The sequence below is a fragment of the Oncorhynchus mykiss genome, chromosome 25 (genome assembly GCF_057628025.1).
Source record: "Oncorhynchus mykiss isolate SJ-2025 chromosome 25, ASM5762802v1, whole genome shotgun sequence".
In the NCBI taxonomy this organism is placed as follows: Eukaryota; Metazoa; Chordata; class Actinopteri; order Salmoniformes; family Salmonidae; genus Oncorhynchus; species Oncorhynchus mykiss.
In genome coordinates, this window is record NC_143046.1 from 8047527 (window position 1) to 8063215 (window position 15689).

The following is a 15689-nucleotide window of genomic DNA, read 5'->3' on the forward strand; positions in this document are numbered from 1 at the left end:
GCCCACTCTACCCAGTGGGGTTCCACTCTATTCACTCTGTGGGTGGTGGGAGCCGCTCCCCTTATCAATACGTTTTTACTACACCCGACCGGACAATAGTGTGCAACTGCAGCCCGCAATTCAGGGCGTTTCGAGCATCCCATCGGTCCCTGGATGGTCCCTGGATGGTCCCTGGATGAACATTACACATTTGAATGTGGGTCAAAAGGGAAATAAAAGTATTATCTGTGTTTTCTCGCGCCCCCGCCTCCCAGAGTCCTCCTTGCTAGCTAGCGGGAGTGACACCGGTAGACAGTGTCCTTCGCTCCTACCTGCCGAACACCTGCATTAACAGAACTGCTGGATAACAGTACCTGAAAGGCGGGGGCGAAGGACACTGTCTACCGGTCACCCCCACCTACCTACCTACCGCTAGCACAGCAGGCACCGTGTGTTAGCTAACTAGTTAGCTTGCTAGTTACGCCATGTGCTAGCTTGCTAGTTAGCTCGCACATAGTGTTGCCTCTGCCTCCCGCCTGCTGTGTTCCCGGAGAAAACCGTGCCCAACAGGCGGGGACGAAGGACACTGTCTACCAGTCGCCTGCTAGTTAGTTAGCTAGTACACAGTGTCGATTCCGCCTGCTGTGTACCGGACCAGCTGGCAGTGTCCTTCGCTCCTGCCTGCCGAACACCTGACCTCGTAGTCATTAACAGAACTGCAGGAAAACAGTGCCCGACAGGCTGGGAGGAAGGACACTGTCTACCGGTGTACGGTTTACTAGCTACCATTGTCACCCCCGCCCCTTCCTCTGTGAGGTTTTTTCGGCGGCTGGCATCCAACGTTATTGTGCATTAAAGCCACCTCCTGTAGTGGACTGGCCCCACCTCCCTCCTGTCCTAGCTTAGAAATGGACCAATAGAAGTATAAAGAGGGATTCCAGCACGTGCCAGAATTCCCACATGCAGGAACACCCTGAATTGCTGGCTGCAATTGCATCCCTCTTTGATCTGACAGGACCAAAAATAAGTCCTAAAGAAGGTTCATGCTTAGTGGGTATATGGAGCATCCAGAAAGACCAAACAGCACAAGTAAATTAGTTGTTCACATCTTTGTTAATTTACCGTAAACACCATTTTTATTCAGTGTGGAAGGGCTCGCTGTTTGAAAGGGAAACTCTTTTTGACGCACTGCCGGTGAGCGCCGCAGTTATTACGTCAGCTCGAGGACAGTGAATAAGACAGCTGGCTGTTTCAACACCGGGCAAAACGCAGGAGAGAGGAGGTCAGCACTGCGGCGTGGGTTGATTTGGATCAAATTAGTTCTGTAAAAGAGGTGAGTTTGCATTTTGCATTGTAACGAGTTTCCTATAGTGTCAAATGCTCAACAATATAGGCAAAGATAATGTTGTCGCAAGTCACGTGAAGACAATAACGGAGCTATAACGGTTTGTTTAGGCTATTATTAGCCTAGCCCAAGCCTATAATAGCAAGTTTGTGAAATGAGAGTAATAAACAGACACACTGTCCCATTTTACAAACCAAGAAGTATAAAGAACAACATAGAGAAAAGGATGTTGTAAATGTAAAGCAAGGGATTGAGCATAGACATGAGTCATGTCTATTGACATTGATGTCCATTGTGTAAATAGTCAAATTCTAAGTTATGTGTTTTTAGACAGAATAAAATAAATACATTTTAAAAAAAGTTTTAAGCTTTATGAATATGAAGTTGTATAATTAGTTTGGGGTGGGAGCCTGAGAGATGGGGTGTGGTCGTGGACATTCTGTGGCTGTAGGGGTTGTGGATCAAACTATTTTAGGAGACTGAACACTGCTGTGGGCTTATCTTAAACAAACTAAGATACCTTTCTTAGATTGTTTATCTCATATCCTCACTAATGGAGAAACTCTCAGAAATCCTACAATTGACTGCAATACTGCGTGCTTGCTTGTCCTCACTGAGTGCTTCTCCTGCGCTATATATTCTTTATGAGAATCCGAATGACTTACATCTCATTTGGAAAGTCCAACAGCATTCCCTTTACTGATACACAAATTCTTAAGCTACACAGTTTTTCCATCTACTGTAGAATCCATCATCATAGACCGTGTGTGCTTTGGTTCAAAGTGGAGATGCTTCAAAACAGTTCAACAAGAGTGTCAGAACAAGTTTAACCCAACCGTACCTTTGTAAAAGTAGATGTTTGATTATTAGATGTTCTGTGCCCCTTTCTCCACCTCACCAGATGCTAAAGCTAACTACCACTCTGAAAGGGAACACTGTAGCCACACTGAACTGCAGGAGAGAAGCAGCCAACATGTTTCCTGCAGAAAACGTGGCTATGCTTTATAACCACTAGGCCATAAGCCAACCACCCTACATTTACCCTGAACGCGTCAGCATGTGGGTGGGCCCCCGTTGTGTCTTCTCCCTGTATAATCCTATAGCAAGCCTACTAGTGACTTTTATTATGAAACAGTGTTTTGATCTTGCAATGCAGTCTTCTCTAGTGCAGGTTCTGTGGATGGTGTTGTGCTGAAACCGGACCACCACCATTCAATGACATATCGAGTATATTTTCATGAGCCTATGGTCCAATAGCATCTCTTTGTTCATCCGGCCACACATGTGGATCACAATCATATAATGTAAACATTGACAGTTAGGATCGATAAGATGGAACAGCCAGAAGAGGACCCCTTGGTTTCTGTAAAAAGCTCTTTGTGACAACTGCGAGCTGTAAAAAGGGCTCCATAAATACATTTGATTGGTTGATATTGATACCATCTTAAACAGAATGTCAACACGTTTCTCTGTTCTCATTTCTGCTTCGTATATATCTTGTCTTGCAGGTTGATTGTTTCCTGCATATCCTTAAAAGACCAAATATGGTAATGGTAAGTCAAAATTATAATCCTGTGTCTGCCATTCTCTCAGTGCTATGTGTAGCTACAGTAGATCTATAAGGATAAACGTATCCTATTCCATAATGACTGTATGATAATGAGGTAAGGACAGAGGAGGGGTCAGATGAGCAGTCATCAGCCTTGGGGCATCTGTTTATTGTAATGGCAGCAGTATAAGGTGTCACTTCCCTCTGGCAACCTGGACATGCTATTGACAGACACACAGAGAGAGCTCCGGCAGGCATACGTCAGGCCTGCTCCTCTATCTGATGCCAAGCCTCGGACACCCAGGTTCCGTCAGGCCTGCTCCTCTATCTAATGCCAAGCCTCGGACACCCAGGTTCCGTCAGGCCTGCTCCTCTATCTAATGCCAAGCCTCGGACACCCAGGTTCCGTCAGGCCTGCTCCTCTATCTAATGCCAAGCCTCGGACACCCAGGTTCCGTCAGGCCTGCTCTTCTATCTGATGCCAAGCCTCGGACACCCAGGTTCCGTCAGGCCTGCTCCTCTATCTGATGCCAAGCCTCGGACACCCAGGTTCCGTCAGGCCTGCTCCTCTAGCTGATGCCAAGCCTCGGACACCCAGGTTCCGTCAGGCCTGCTCCTCTATCTGATGCCAAGTCTCGGACACCCAGGTTCCGTCAGGCCTGCTCCTCTATCTAATGCCAAGTCTCGGACACCCAGGTTCCGTCAGGCCTGCTCCTCTATCTGATGCCAAGCCTCGGACACCCAGGTTCCGTCAGGCCTGCTCCTCTATCTGATGCCAAGCCTCGGACACCCAGGTTCCGTCAGGCCTGCTCCTCTATCTGATGCCAAGCCTCGGACACCCAGGTTCCGTCAGGCCTGCTCCTCTATCTGATGCCAAGTCTCGGACACCCAGATTCCGTCAGGCCTGCTCCTCTATCTGATGCCAAGCCTCGGACACCCAGGTTCCGTCAGGCCTGCTCCTCTATCTGATGCCAAGCCTCGGACACCCAGGTTCCGTCAGGCCTGCTCCTCTATCTGATGCCAAGTCTCGGACACCCAGGTTCCGTCAGGCCTGCTCCTCTATCTAATGCCAAGTCTCGGACACCCAGGTTCCGTCAGGCCTGCTCCTCTATCTGATGCCAAGCCTCGGACACCCAGGTTCCGTCAGGCCTGCTCCTCTATCTGATGCCAAGCCTCGGACACCCAGGTTCCGTCAGGCCTGCTCCTCTATCTGATGCCAAGCCTCGGACACCCAGGTTCCGCTCACGTAAGCTCTGAAAGTCCAGTCAACAAGAGGAGATTTGCAATGATGGCCCTGCTAGACTATTTAATATCAAAACCATGTCCAAAGATGGCCCTGCTAGACTATTTAATATCAAAACCATGTCCAAAGATGGCCCTGCTAGACTATTTAATATCAAAACCATGTCCAAAGATGGCTCTGCTAGACTATTTGATATCAAAACCATGTCCAAAGATGGCCCTGCTAGACTATTTAATATCAAAACCATGTCCAAAGATGGCTCTGCTAGACTATTTAATATCAAAACCATGTCCAAAGATGGCTCTGCTAGACTATTTAATATCAAAACCATGTCCAAAGATGGCCCTGCTAGACTATTTAATATCAAAACCATGTCCAAAGATGGCCCTGCTAGACTATTTAATATCAAAACCATGTCCAAAGATGGCTCTGCTAGACTATTTAATATCAAAACCATGTCCAAAGATGGCCCTGCTAGACTATTTAATATCAAAACCATGTCCAAAGATGGCTCTGCTAGACTATTTAATATCAAAACCATGTCCAAAGATGGCTCTGCTAGACTATTTAATATCAAAACCATGTCTAAGGATTGCCATGCTAGTGTAACCGATGTGAAATGGCTAGCTAGTTAGCGGTGGTGCGCGCTAATAGCGTTTCAATCGGTGACGTCACTCGCCCTGAAACTTGAAGCGGCGGCTTTTGTGGAGCGATGGGTAACGATGCTTTGTGGGTGTCAGTTGTTGATGTGTGGTTCGAGCCCGGGTAGGGGCGAGGGGACAGACCAAAGCTATACTGTTACACTAGACTATGTAATATCAAAAGCATGTCCAAGGATGGCTACACCAGAGTAGCAAGACAAACGACAAGTTAGCCATAGCACAGACAGACTGGTGCCAAGGATAGTGCAGTGTCTGAATGGAAGTTGCATGCAGCCAATCACTGCTGTAGTTTAGTTTTATCATCAAAACAAATAGCTCTAGTATTTCACTGGTATCATCTGAACATACTGTGATTATCTATGTTCTACGATGCTTATTTGCTGCTTGAACAGTCTGTTTGCTGAAAGGACCGTTGCTATAGGCCCGTTGGTTTGGTCCTGTCGCTATGTGGGTGGGACCTCCCAGCTGTCCTGGGGAGTGATGGTCTCTATGGTAGAGCTGTAGTAGGGGCACATCTGAGCATGTGCAGTGGCCTCCTTGGCTGTCTGACTGGCTGGATTTCTGGGTAGGAGACATTGGCTGTGTGCCTCAATGCAGCAGAAAGAATCTCCACAGAAACGGATATGTTTCTCACATACAGGATAAGAAATACGTATCAGATATAGGCTGGGGATTCTTCAAGACAGATCTGTAGTCTCTGAGCTGTTTATTTGGTTCTTGTTTATCACGTGATCTTCAACGTGTATTTTCACGTCATATGAACACCGATATTTTCCGCACTGAATATTTGATTGAATTGCAGCCCTGGTGACTATTGTGTTGTTTTATTGTTACCGTGTTGATTTGAAGTCAGCTTCTATGAAACCGTGTCAGACCCCTGCAGACTGAGCAGGTCTCTGTGTGTGTAACCTGACCTCCCCGTTCCTCCCTGCACACACACTGCTGTTCTGGAGGGGGCAGCTGTAGGCAGGCGGGCAGACTGGTGTCAGCTGTCTGTCTGCCTGTCAACCCTCTGCTCAGGGCAGGCTCGGCCACAGAGACTGCAGCCACAGCCCTTCCTTCTCCCTGTATACCCACTCAGCCACTTCCTGCTCCCTGTACACCCACACAGCCACTTCCTGCTCCCTGTACACCCACACAGCCCCTTCCTGCTCCCTGTACACCCACACAGCCCCTTCCTGCTCCCTGTACACCCACACAGCCCCTTCCTGCTCCCTATTCACCCACACAGCCCCTTCCTGCTCTCTGTTCACCCACACAGCCCCTTCCTGCTCCCTATTCACCCACACAGCTCCTCAAGGCCATCATATACTCCAACACAGCCCACAAATACACCCATAACCCCTCACTTCCCTGTGACTTTAATTAAACCTGGGACAGGCCCAGAGCAATTCCTGGCCCCTCATTCATTCTTCTGTGCCGAACTAGTCATACCAAGCTTCCAGTTGGCTCAATCAACCTTTGCTCTGAAACTCATTGTTATGAATGAAAATGTGTTCTTTAACAACTGACCTGATTAAGTGAATAAAATGTCATGAATATTTTTCTAGGGGTTCCGAGGCACAGTAACCGATGCTCCAGACTTTGATGCCAGCGCAGATGCTGAGACTCTCTACAATGCCATGAAAGGCATCGGTGAGTAACACCGTAGCTACACTCAGTATCCACTTTAGGGCAGGGGTACACTAGCCTGGTAAAACCAAACAGAACAATGCACTGCACTTTGTTTCAGTTTACTTCAGTTCTGTCTGGTTTATTAACCAGGCTAGAGATACACAACTCCAACACCAGTATTCACGGCTGTTTAGAACAGGGCTGATTTAACCCTGTTCCTGGAGAGATACCATCCTGTAGGTTAACATCCTACCCTGTTCCTGGAGAGATACCGTCCTGTAGGTTAACTCCAACCCTGTTCCTGGAGAGATACCATTCTGTATGTTTTAACTCCAACCCTGTTCCTGGAGAGATACCGTCCTGTAGGTTTTAACTCCAACCCTGTTCCTGGAGAGATACCGTCCTGTAGGTTTTAGCTCCAACCCTGTTCCTGGAGAGAAACCATCCTGTAGGTTTTAACTCCAACCCTGTTCCTGGAGAGATACCGTCCTGTAGGTTTTAACTCCAACCCTGGTAATTCTGGTAATTAATTCTGGTAATTAGCTGGTTGATAAGAATCAGTTTAGTTACAACGGGCGTTGGAGCAAAAATCTAGAGGAGGGTAGCTCATAGGAATAGATTAGAATCATTCTATTTCAGTGGTGTAGCTCTCCAGGAACAGGATTGGACAGCCCTGGCTGACAAGGTTCTAAAGTCAAATGTTACTAATGATGTTACTGATGATCTTCCTCTGTGCTCTGCAGGCAGCGACAAGGAGGCCATCTTGGATTTGGTCACTGGCAGAAGCAATGCTCAGAGACAGGAGATTGTACAGGCGTACAAGTCTAGCTATGGGAAGGTACAGGAACATCACATCATAACATCTAACATCACATCTATCATCACGTTTCTGTACCTTTCCAGAGCTGGACCTGGATTGCATTGAAATCATTTTTTTGGGGGGGGAGGATTCATGTACATAAACATCACTATATATCAGAAAGTACCCATTGTTACTTTGACCCACTCTATCATCTATAGTTAATACCAGGTAAATACTGGATCTGTATCAGCTAAAACCACGGTGTAAAATGTAGCTATACCACAAATTGCACAATTCAGTGTGCCATTTATTAGAAGGTACAATACATTCTTAGTTAAATTCCAGAGGTGCATGCATCAGTTTGTGAACATTAGCTAACGTTAGCTAACATTACCCATTTGTGTTGTTTTATGCTAACAATAGCTAACATTTCCCATTTGTGTTGTTTTATGCTAACGTTAGCTAACATTTCCCATTTGTGTTGTTATATGCTAACATTAGCTAACATTTCCCATTTGTGTTGTTCTATGCTAACTTTAGCTAACATTTCCCATTTGTGTTGTTCTATGCTAACGTTAGCTAACATTTCCCATTTGTGTTGTTTTGTGCTAATATTAGCTAACATTTCCAATTTGTGTTGTTCTATGCTAACATTAGCTAACATTTTCCATTTGTGTTGTTTTGTGCTAACATTAGCTAACAGTCTGCGAAGGTAGTGTGTAGAGAACGTCAGTGTCTGTTTTGGGGTCTAAACTGCCACTACAAATAATAATGTAACCCTGTAGGCTTTCCCATTACATGTAGTAGGAATAGCAACGTCATTTGCAGTTTGACCATTATCCCTAAACTGCCTCAGTTATCCTTACAAAAAAGGATCTGTTTAATGTTTCACTGTAATATTTTGGAATATTCATTCAAATCGTTCAACTGAAATTGTTGCTAAGTAACATGTTTGCCGCTAACAGAAGCGTTGTTGAACTCACTATACTGAGCACGTTGTGTCACAAATCATGACAGGACAACTTCAAAACAGACACGTGTCTTACTAATTGTGTTGAATTCTTTAAGGTAAGTTTGTCCAGTCAATTCGCAATTCACAATTCAGTGTGCGCACACCGTGAGAGGGTAACTTCCTAACAGACGTCTCTGTTCCCCAGGACCTGATAGATGACCTGAAGTATGAGCTGACGGGGCATTTTGAACGCCTCATCGTCAGTCTGATGAGACCCCAGGCCTACCATGACGCCAAAGAGATCCACGATGCCATCAAAGTAAGATAATGTCTTCGAGATTTTGGAAGTAAAAAGTTAAGAAACAGGAAAATGATCAGAATTGAGAATACCCACATCAGACACCAACTGTTACACAGTCCAGTTAGTAACTTGTGCCATTCTGTATTTAATGTAATGCTTTATTTCTAAGGGGGCAGGAACAGATGAGAAGTGCCTGATTGAAGTCTTGGCCTCGAGGAACAACCAACAGATACACGACCTGGTGGAGGCATACAAGGATGGTAAGAAATATTTCCTCCTCCCATTAGAATAGATAGTAAGATATATTTCCTCCTCCCATTAGAATAGATAGTAAGATATATTTCCTATCTCCCATTAGAAGCATTAGAAGCTGAATGGTGGAGATACCTGCAGATCTATGATCTATAGTTAAAGCCAAATACATATGACATACACCATATGATAATAATAATGTATTATTATAGCATTTTTTATTACAAAGTCAAAGAGCTTTAAGCAACAACAAAAAATGTTTAAAAAAAAGATACAATTTATAAAAACCAAAACAAATAGTTAATGACCGCTCATGGCAGGCAGGGTAGTTAATGGCTTGAGATAGTCGGCACCAGGAGGAAGGCTAGAGCAGAGGCAGTTCAGAGGTGAAACAGAGGGGTAGCTAGCTAACTAGTTTGATCACTCTTTTGTTGCTGAGAATTTTTGCTACACGGCAGGAAATGCAAACGTGTAGTGTATTCAAGGCTTCTGAAGTTTTGTAATTTCCACTTGAATTCCCATTTCCTGTTGCCGCAGCAACATACTCTATGACATACTCTACACTTGAATTCCCATTCCCTGTTGCCGCAGCAACATACTCTATGACATATGACATACTCTACACTTGAATTCCCATTTCCTGTTGCCGCAGCAACAGTATGACATACTCTACAGAAGTATGTGGGCACCCCTTCAAATTAGTGGATTTGGCTATTTCAGCCACACCCGTTGCTGACAGGTGTATAAAATCGAGCACACCGCCATGCAATCTCCATAGACAAACATTAGCAGTAAAAATGGCCTTTGCTGACGAGCTCAGTGACTTTCAACGTGGCACCGTCACAGGATGCCACCTTTCTAACAAGACAGTTCATCAAATTTCTGCCCTGCTAGAGCTGCCCGGGTCAACTGTAAGTGCTGTTATTGTGAAGTGGAAACGTCTAGGAGCAACAACGGCTTAGGCCACAGAAGCTCACAGAATGGGTGCTGAAGCGTGTAGCGCGTAAAAATCATCTGTCCTCGGTTGTAACACTCACTACCGAGTTACAAACTGCCTCTGGAAGCAACGTCAGCACAAGAACTGCTTCTCGGGGGCTTCATGAAATGGGTTTCCATGGCCGAGCAGTCGCACACAAGCCTAAGATCACCATGCGCAATGCCAAGCGTTGGCTGGAGTGGTGTAAAGCTCACCGCCATTGGACTCTGGAGCAGTGGAAACATGTTCTCTGGAGTGATGAATCACGCTTCACCATCTGGCAGTCCGACGGACTAATCTGGGTTTGGCAGATGCCAGGAGAACGCTACCTGCCCCAATCCATAGTGCCAACTGTACATTTTGGCGGAGGAGGAATAATGGTCTGGGGTTGTTTTCATGGTTCGGGACTAGGCCCCTTAGTTCCAGTGAAGGGAGATATTAACCTTACAGCATACAATGACATTCTAGATGTTTCTGTGCTTCTAACTTTGTGGCAACAGTTTGGGGAAGGCCTTTCCTGTTTCAGCATGACAATGCCCCCGTTCACAAAGCGAGATCCATACAGAAATGGTTTGCAGAGATCAGTGTGGAAGAACTGGACTGGCCTGCACAGAGCCCTGACCTCAACCCCATCGAATACCTTTGGGATGAATTGGAACGCCAACTGCGAGCCAGGCCTAATCGCCCAACATCAGTGCCCGACCTCACTAATGCTCTTCAATCAATCAAATGTATTTATAAAGCCCTTCTTCATCAGCTGATGTCACAAAGTTCTGTACAGAAACCCAGCCTAAAACCCGAAACAGCAAGCAATGCAGGTGTAGAAGCACGGTGACTAGGAAAAACTCCCCAGAAAGGCCAGAACCTAGGAAGAAACATAGAGAGGAACCAGGCTATGAGGGGTGGCCAGTCCACCCACCACAGCCAGAAGAGGAACAGAACATGGCCAAGATGTTCAAACGTTCATAGATGACCAACAGGGTCAAATAATAATCAACACAGTGGTTGTAGAGGGTGCAACAGGTCAGCACCTCAGGAGTAAATGTCAGTTGGCTTTTCATAGCCGATCATTCAGAATATCTCTACTGCTCTTTCTGTCTCGAGAGAGTTGAAAACAGAAGGTCTGGGATGTCCGGTGAACAGGTCAGGGGTTCCATAGCCGCATGGCTGAATGGAAGCAAGTCCCTGCAGCAATGTTCCAACATCTAATGGAAAGCCTTCCCAGAAGAGTGGAGGTTGTAATAGCAGCAAATGGGGGGGGCAACTCCATATTAATGCCCACGATTTTGGAATGAGATGTTCGACGAGCAGGTTGTCAACATACTTCTGGTCATGTAGTGTGTGTATGACAAACACAGCATGTTCCAGTGAAATCCTGGTTGCGTTATTAACTGCCTGTGTTGTTACTGTCTTCAGCTTACGGCTCAGACATCGAGGAGGACGTTACAGGAGAGACCTCAGGGCACTTTAAGAAGATGCTGGTTGTTTTACTCCAGGTAAGTTGTTTTATAAGGTCACAGCCATGGAAACAGGAAATGTAAATCAATCTAAATGTGATTTGACTATTTGAAAGGCTGTCAATAGCTTGTTTTCTGGTTTTCGTTATTTTGTAAGTTGATCTAGTCTGGGTACCAATCTGTTACCGAACTTGTTGTTGTCCTAACCAAGGCGTGTGTGTGTGTGTGTGTGTGTGTGTGTGTGTGTGTGTGTGTGTGTGTGTGTGTGTGTGTGTGTGTGTGTGTGTGTGTGTGTGTGTGTGTGTGTGTGTGTTTTTCTCCAGGGAACCAGAGATGAACCAGGAGTAGTGCATACTGATCTAATAGAGGAGGACGCTCAGGTGAGTGTTTAAAGCAGGAGAACACGTTCCCCATAATATAAACACCAAGCATTTGATCCCCTACCCAACCCTATCAACCTCACCCCTTTCTTCCTGTCTCTAACTATCACTTTTCAACACTTTCCAGGTGCTGTTTGCAGCCGGGGAGGAGCAGTGGGGCACAGAGGAGTCCATTTTCATTATGTTGCTGGGAAACCGCAGTTTCGACCACCTACAGATGGGTGAGTATAACACTGGGGTACATAAACATGAGGCTGAGCGCGACAACAGTATCATGACCTCAGCCTGACCAGAACTATTGGTTACATCCCAAATGGCACCCTACTCCCTACATAGTGCGCTGTCTATAACCCATAGATGTTAAAAGTAGTGCACTATGTAACGAATAGGGTTCCATTTGGAACATATCCAGTATGACGTCAGTGTGACATTTACTAGTGTGAATGGGTCATTTCTTGTCACACCCACAACACACAGGGATCCTGGTTGTATCAGGCTGCTGAGTTATGTGTCTGTGGTCTGGTCTCAATAGTTCACTGACTAGGATACCATGCCAGGGAATGACTCCGTTCTCTTGTCTTCTTCCTGCAGTGTTTGATAAGTACCAGGAGATAGCAGGGACGTCCATAGAGGACAGTATCAAGAGTGAGCTGTCTGGTGACTTTGAGAACCTCATGTTGGCTGTCGGTACGTGTTGGACTCTTTCTGATGGTTAAAAATCAGACGGAACCAAATTGAAATCAAATTGAACATCGTGGAGTACACTCACCGTCTCGTTCAGTCTGGTCTAATCATACCTAGTCAAGTCATCCACGAACCCTTATTTCAACATGTCTGTCTTGTGCGTCTTGTCTCCTACAGTCCAGTGCATCAGGAGTGTACCTATGTACTTCGCCAAGCGTCTCTACAAGTCTATGAAGGTAAAAAATCAACTGCTTATTCTTATTGAAGTCTTTCAGTCTCAGCCGCGCTCATATCCATCTCACTCTGACCAACAAGCTCTCAATTCAATTCAAAGGGCTTGTCTCTCTCTCTCTGTCTCTCTCTCTGTCTCTCTCTCTGTCTCTCTCTGTCTCTCTCTGTCTCGCGCTCTCTCTCTCTCTGTCTCTCTCTGTCTCGCGCTCTCTCTCTCTCTCTCTCTCTTTCTGTCTCTCTGTCTCTCTCTGTCTCTCTCTGTCTCTCTCTGTCTCTCTCTCTCTCTCTTTCTCTCCCCCCTCTCTCTCTCTCTCTCTCTCTCTCTGTCTCTCTCTGTCTCTCTGTATCTCTCTCTCTCTCTCTCTCTCTGTCTCTCTCTGTCTCTCTCTCTCTGTCTCGCGCTCTCTCTCTCTCTCTCTTTCTGTCTCTCTCTCTCTGTCTCTCTCTGTCTCTGTCTCTCTCTCTCTCTCTCTCTTTCTCTCCCCTCTCTCTCTCTCTCTCTCTCTCTCTCTCTCTCTCTCTCTCTCTCTCTCTCTCTCTCTCTCTCTGTCTCTCTCTCTCCCTCCCTCTCTCTATTTCAATTCAATTCAAGGGGCTTTATTGTCATGGGGAAACATATGTTAACGTTGCCAAAGCAAGTGAAATGGATAAACAAAAGTGAAAAAAACAATAAAAAGTGAACAGTAAATCTCTCTCTCTCTCTCTCTCCAGGGTCTTGGTACGCAAGACAACACTCTGATCAGGATCATGATCTGTCGTTCTGAGATTGACATGCTGGATATACGGGAGTGCTTCCGTATGTGCTATGAGAAGTCCCTGTACAACATGATCAAGGTGATACAACTTAACTTATCTTAAACCCGTATATGCTTTGATCCTATAGATTGTAACCTCCAGACTTTATAATGCCTCTTGTTTGAAGTTCTGTCTTAGTTCTTAGTCACCTTGTCTAGTGACTTGAGTTCTTAGTCACCTTGTCTAGTGACTGAGTTCTTAGTCACCTTGTCTAGTGACTGAGTTCTTAGTCACCTTGTCTAGTGACTGAGTTCTTAGTCACCTTGTCTAGTGACTGAGTTCTTAGTCACCTTGTCTAGTGACTGAGTTCGTAGTCACCTTGTCTAGTGACTAAGTTCTTAGTCACCTTGTCTAGTGACTGAGTTCTTAGTCACCTTGTCTAGTGACTGAGTTCTTAGTCACCTTGTCTAGTGACTGAGTTCTTAGTCACCTTGTCTAGTGACTGAGTTCTTAGTCACCTTGTCTAGTGACTGAGTTCTTAGTCACCTTGTCTAGTGACTGAGTTCTTAGTCACCTTGTCTAGTGACTGAGTTCTTAGTCACCTTGTCTAGTGACTGAGATAAGAGTAACATTATGACTCCATACTGTCTATCTTCCTGTCTGTCTAACTAGCTATCTGTCTGTCTAACTAGCTATCTGTCTGTCTAACTAGCTATCTGTCTGTCTAACTAGCTATCTGTCTGTCTAACTAGCTGTCTGTCTATCTAACTATCTAACTAGCTGTCTGTCTATCTAACTAGCTATCTGTATATCTAACTAGCTATATGTCTATCTAACTAGCTATCTGTCTATCTAACTATCTAACTAGCTATCTGTATATCTAACTAGCTATATGTCTGTCTAACTAGCTATCTGTCTATCTAACTAGCTATCAGTCTTTCTAACTAGCTATATGTCTAGCTAACTATCTATATGTTTATCTAACTAGCTATCTGTCTATCTAACTAGCTATATGTCTATCTAACTATATATATGTCTATCTAACTAGCTGCCTGTCTATCTAACTATCTAACTAGCTATCTGTCTATCTATCTAACTAACTATCTGTCTATCTAACTATCTGTATATATCCCTGTCTTTCTAACTATCTATATGTTTATCTAACTAGCTATCTGTCTATCTAACTAGCTAGCTATCTGTCTATCTAACTAGCTATTGGTCTATCTAACTAGCTAGCTATCTGTCTATCTAACTATATATATATATGTCTATCTAACTAGCTATCTGTCTATCTAACTAGCTATCAGTCTATCTAACTATATATATATATGTCTATCTAACTAGCTAGATGTCTATCTAACTATATATATATGTCTATCTAACTAGCTATCAGTCTATCTAACTAGCTATCTGTCTATCTAACTATATTCAATTCAATTCAAGGGCTTTATTGGCATGGGAAACATGTGTTAACATTGCCAAAGCAAGTGAGGTAGACAACATACAAAGTGAAAATATAAAGTGAAAAACAACAAAAATTAACAGTAAATATATATATATGTCTATCTAACTAGCTATCTGTCTATCTAACGAGCTATCTGTCTATCGGTCTATCTAACTAGCTATCAGTCTATCTAACTATATATATATATATATGTCTATCTAACTAGCTATATGTCTATCTAACTATATATTTATGTCTATCTAACTAGCTATCAGTCTATCTAACTAGCTATCTGTCTATCTAACTGTATATATATGTCTATCTAACTAGCTATCTGTCTATCTAACTATATATATATGTCTATCTAACTAGCTATCTGTCTATCTAACTAGCTATCAGTCTATCTAACTAGCTATCTGTCTATCTAACTGTATATGTATGTCTATCTAACTATATGTATATATCCCTGTCTTTCTAACTATCTATATGTCTATCTAACTAGCTATCTGTCTATCTACCTATCTATGTCTATCTAACTAGCTATCTGTCTGTCTAACTAGCTATCTGTCTGTCTAACTAACTATCTGTATATCTCCCTGTCTATCCAACTAGCTCTCTGTCTATTTAACTAGCTATCTGTCTATCTACCTATCTATATGTCTATCTACCTATCTATATGTCTATCTAACTAGCAATCAGTATATCTAACTATCTATATATCTATCTAACTAGCTATCTGTATATCTAACTAGCTATCTGTATATCTAACTATCTATATGTCTATCTAACTAGCTATCAGTATATCTAACTATCTATATATCTATTTATATAGCTATCTGTCTAACTATCTATATGTCTATCTACCTATCTATATGTCTATCTAACTAGCAATCAGTATATCTAACTATCTATATATCTATCTAACTAGCTATCTGTATATCTAACTAGCTATCTGTATATCTAACTATCTATATGTCTATCTAACTAGCTATCAGTATATCGAAACTATCTATCTATATAGCTATCTGTCTAACTATCTATCTAATTACCTATCTGTCTAACTAGCTATATGTCTATCTAACT

The 15689-nt window shown here is 43.9% G+C and overlaps 1 protein-coding gene across 2 annotated transcripts in view; it reads left to right on the forward strand.

Moving 5' to 3' along the window:
- Window positions 1-910: 910 nt before the first annotated feature.
- LOC110504482 (annexin A6) overlaps window positions 911-15689 on the forward strand; it is a 93157-nt gene continuing 78378 nt past the window's right edge. The window contains exons 1-12 of one of the 2 annotated variants that reach the window (XM_036969860.2): window positions 911-1312; window positions 2833-2877; window positions 6329-6413; window positions 7136-7230; window positions 8352-8465; window positions 8617-8707; window positions 11092-11171; window positions 11456-11512; window positions 11640-11733; window positions 12104-12199; window positions 12374-12432; window positions 13139-13261. In XM_036969860.2, coding sequence (XP_036825755.2) covers window positions 2869-2877; window positions 6329-6413; window positions 7136-7230; window positions 8352-8465; window positions 8617-8707; window positions 11092-11171; window positions 11456-11512; window positions 11640-11733; window positions 12104-12199; window positions 12374-12432; window positions 13139-13261 — 903 coding nt within the window. In that variant the 5' untranslated portion in view covers window positions 911-1312; window positions 2833-2868. The remainder of the gene's footprint in view (window positions 1313-2832; window positions 2878-6328; window positions 6414-7135; window positions 7231-8351; window positions 8466-8616; window positions 8708-11091; window positions 11172-11455; window positions 11513-11639; window positions 11734-12103; window positions 12200-12373; window positions 12433-13138; window positions 13262-15689) is intronic. The other variant, XM_036969858.2, reaches the window with a different exon arrangement.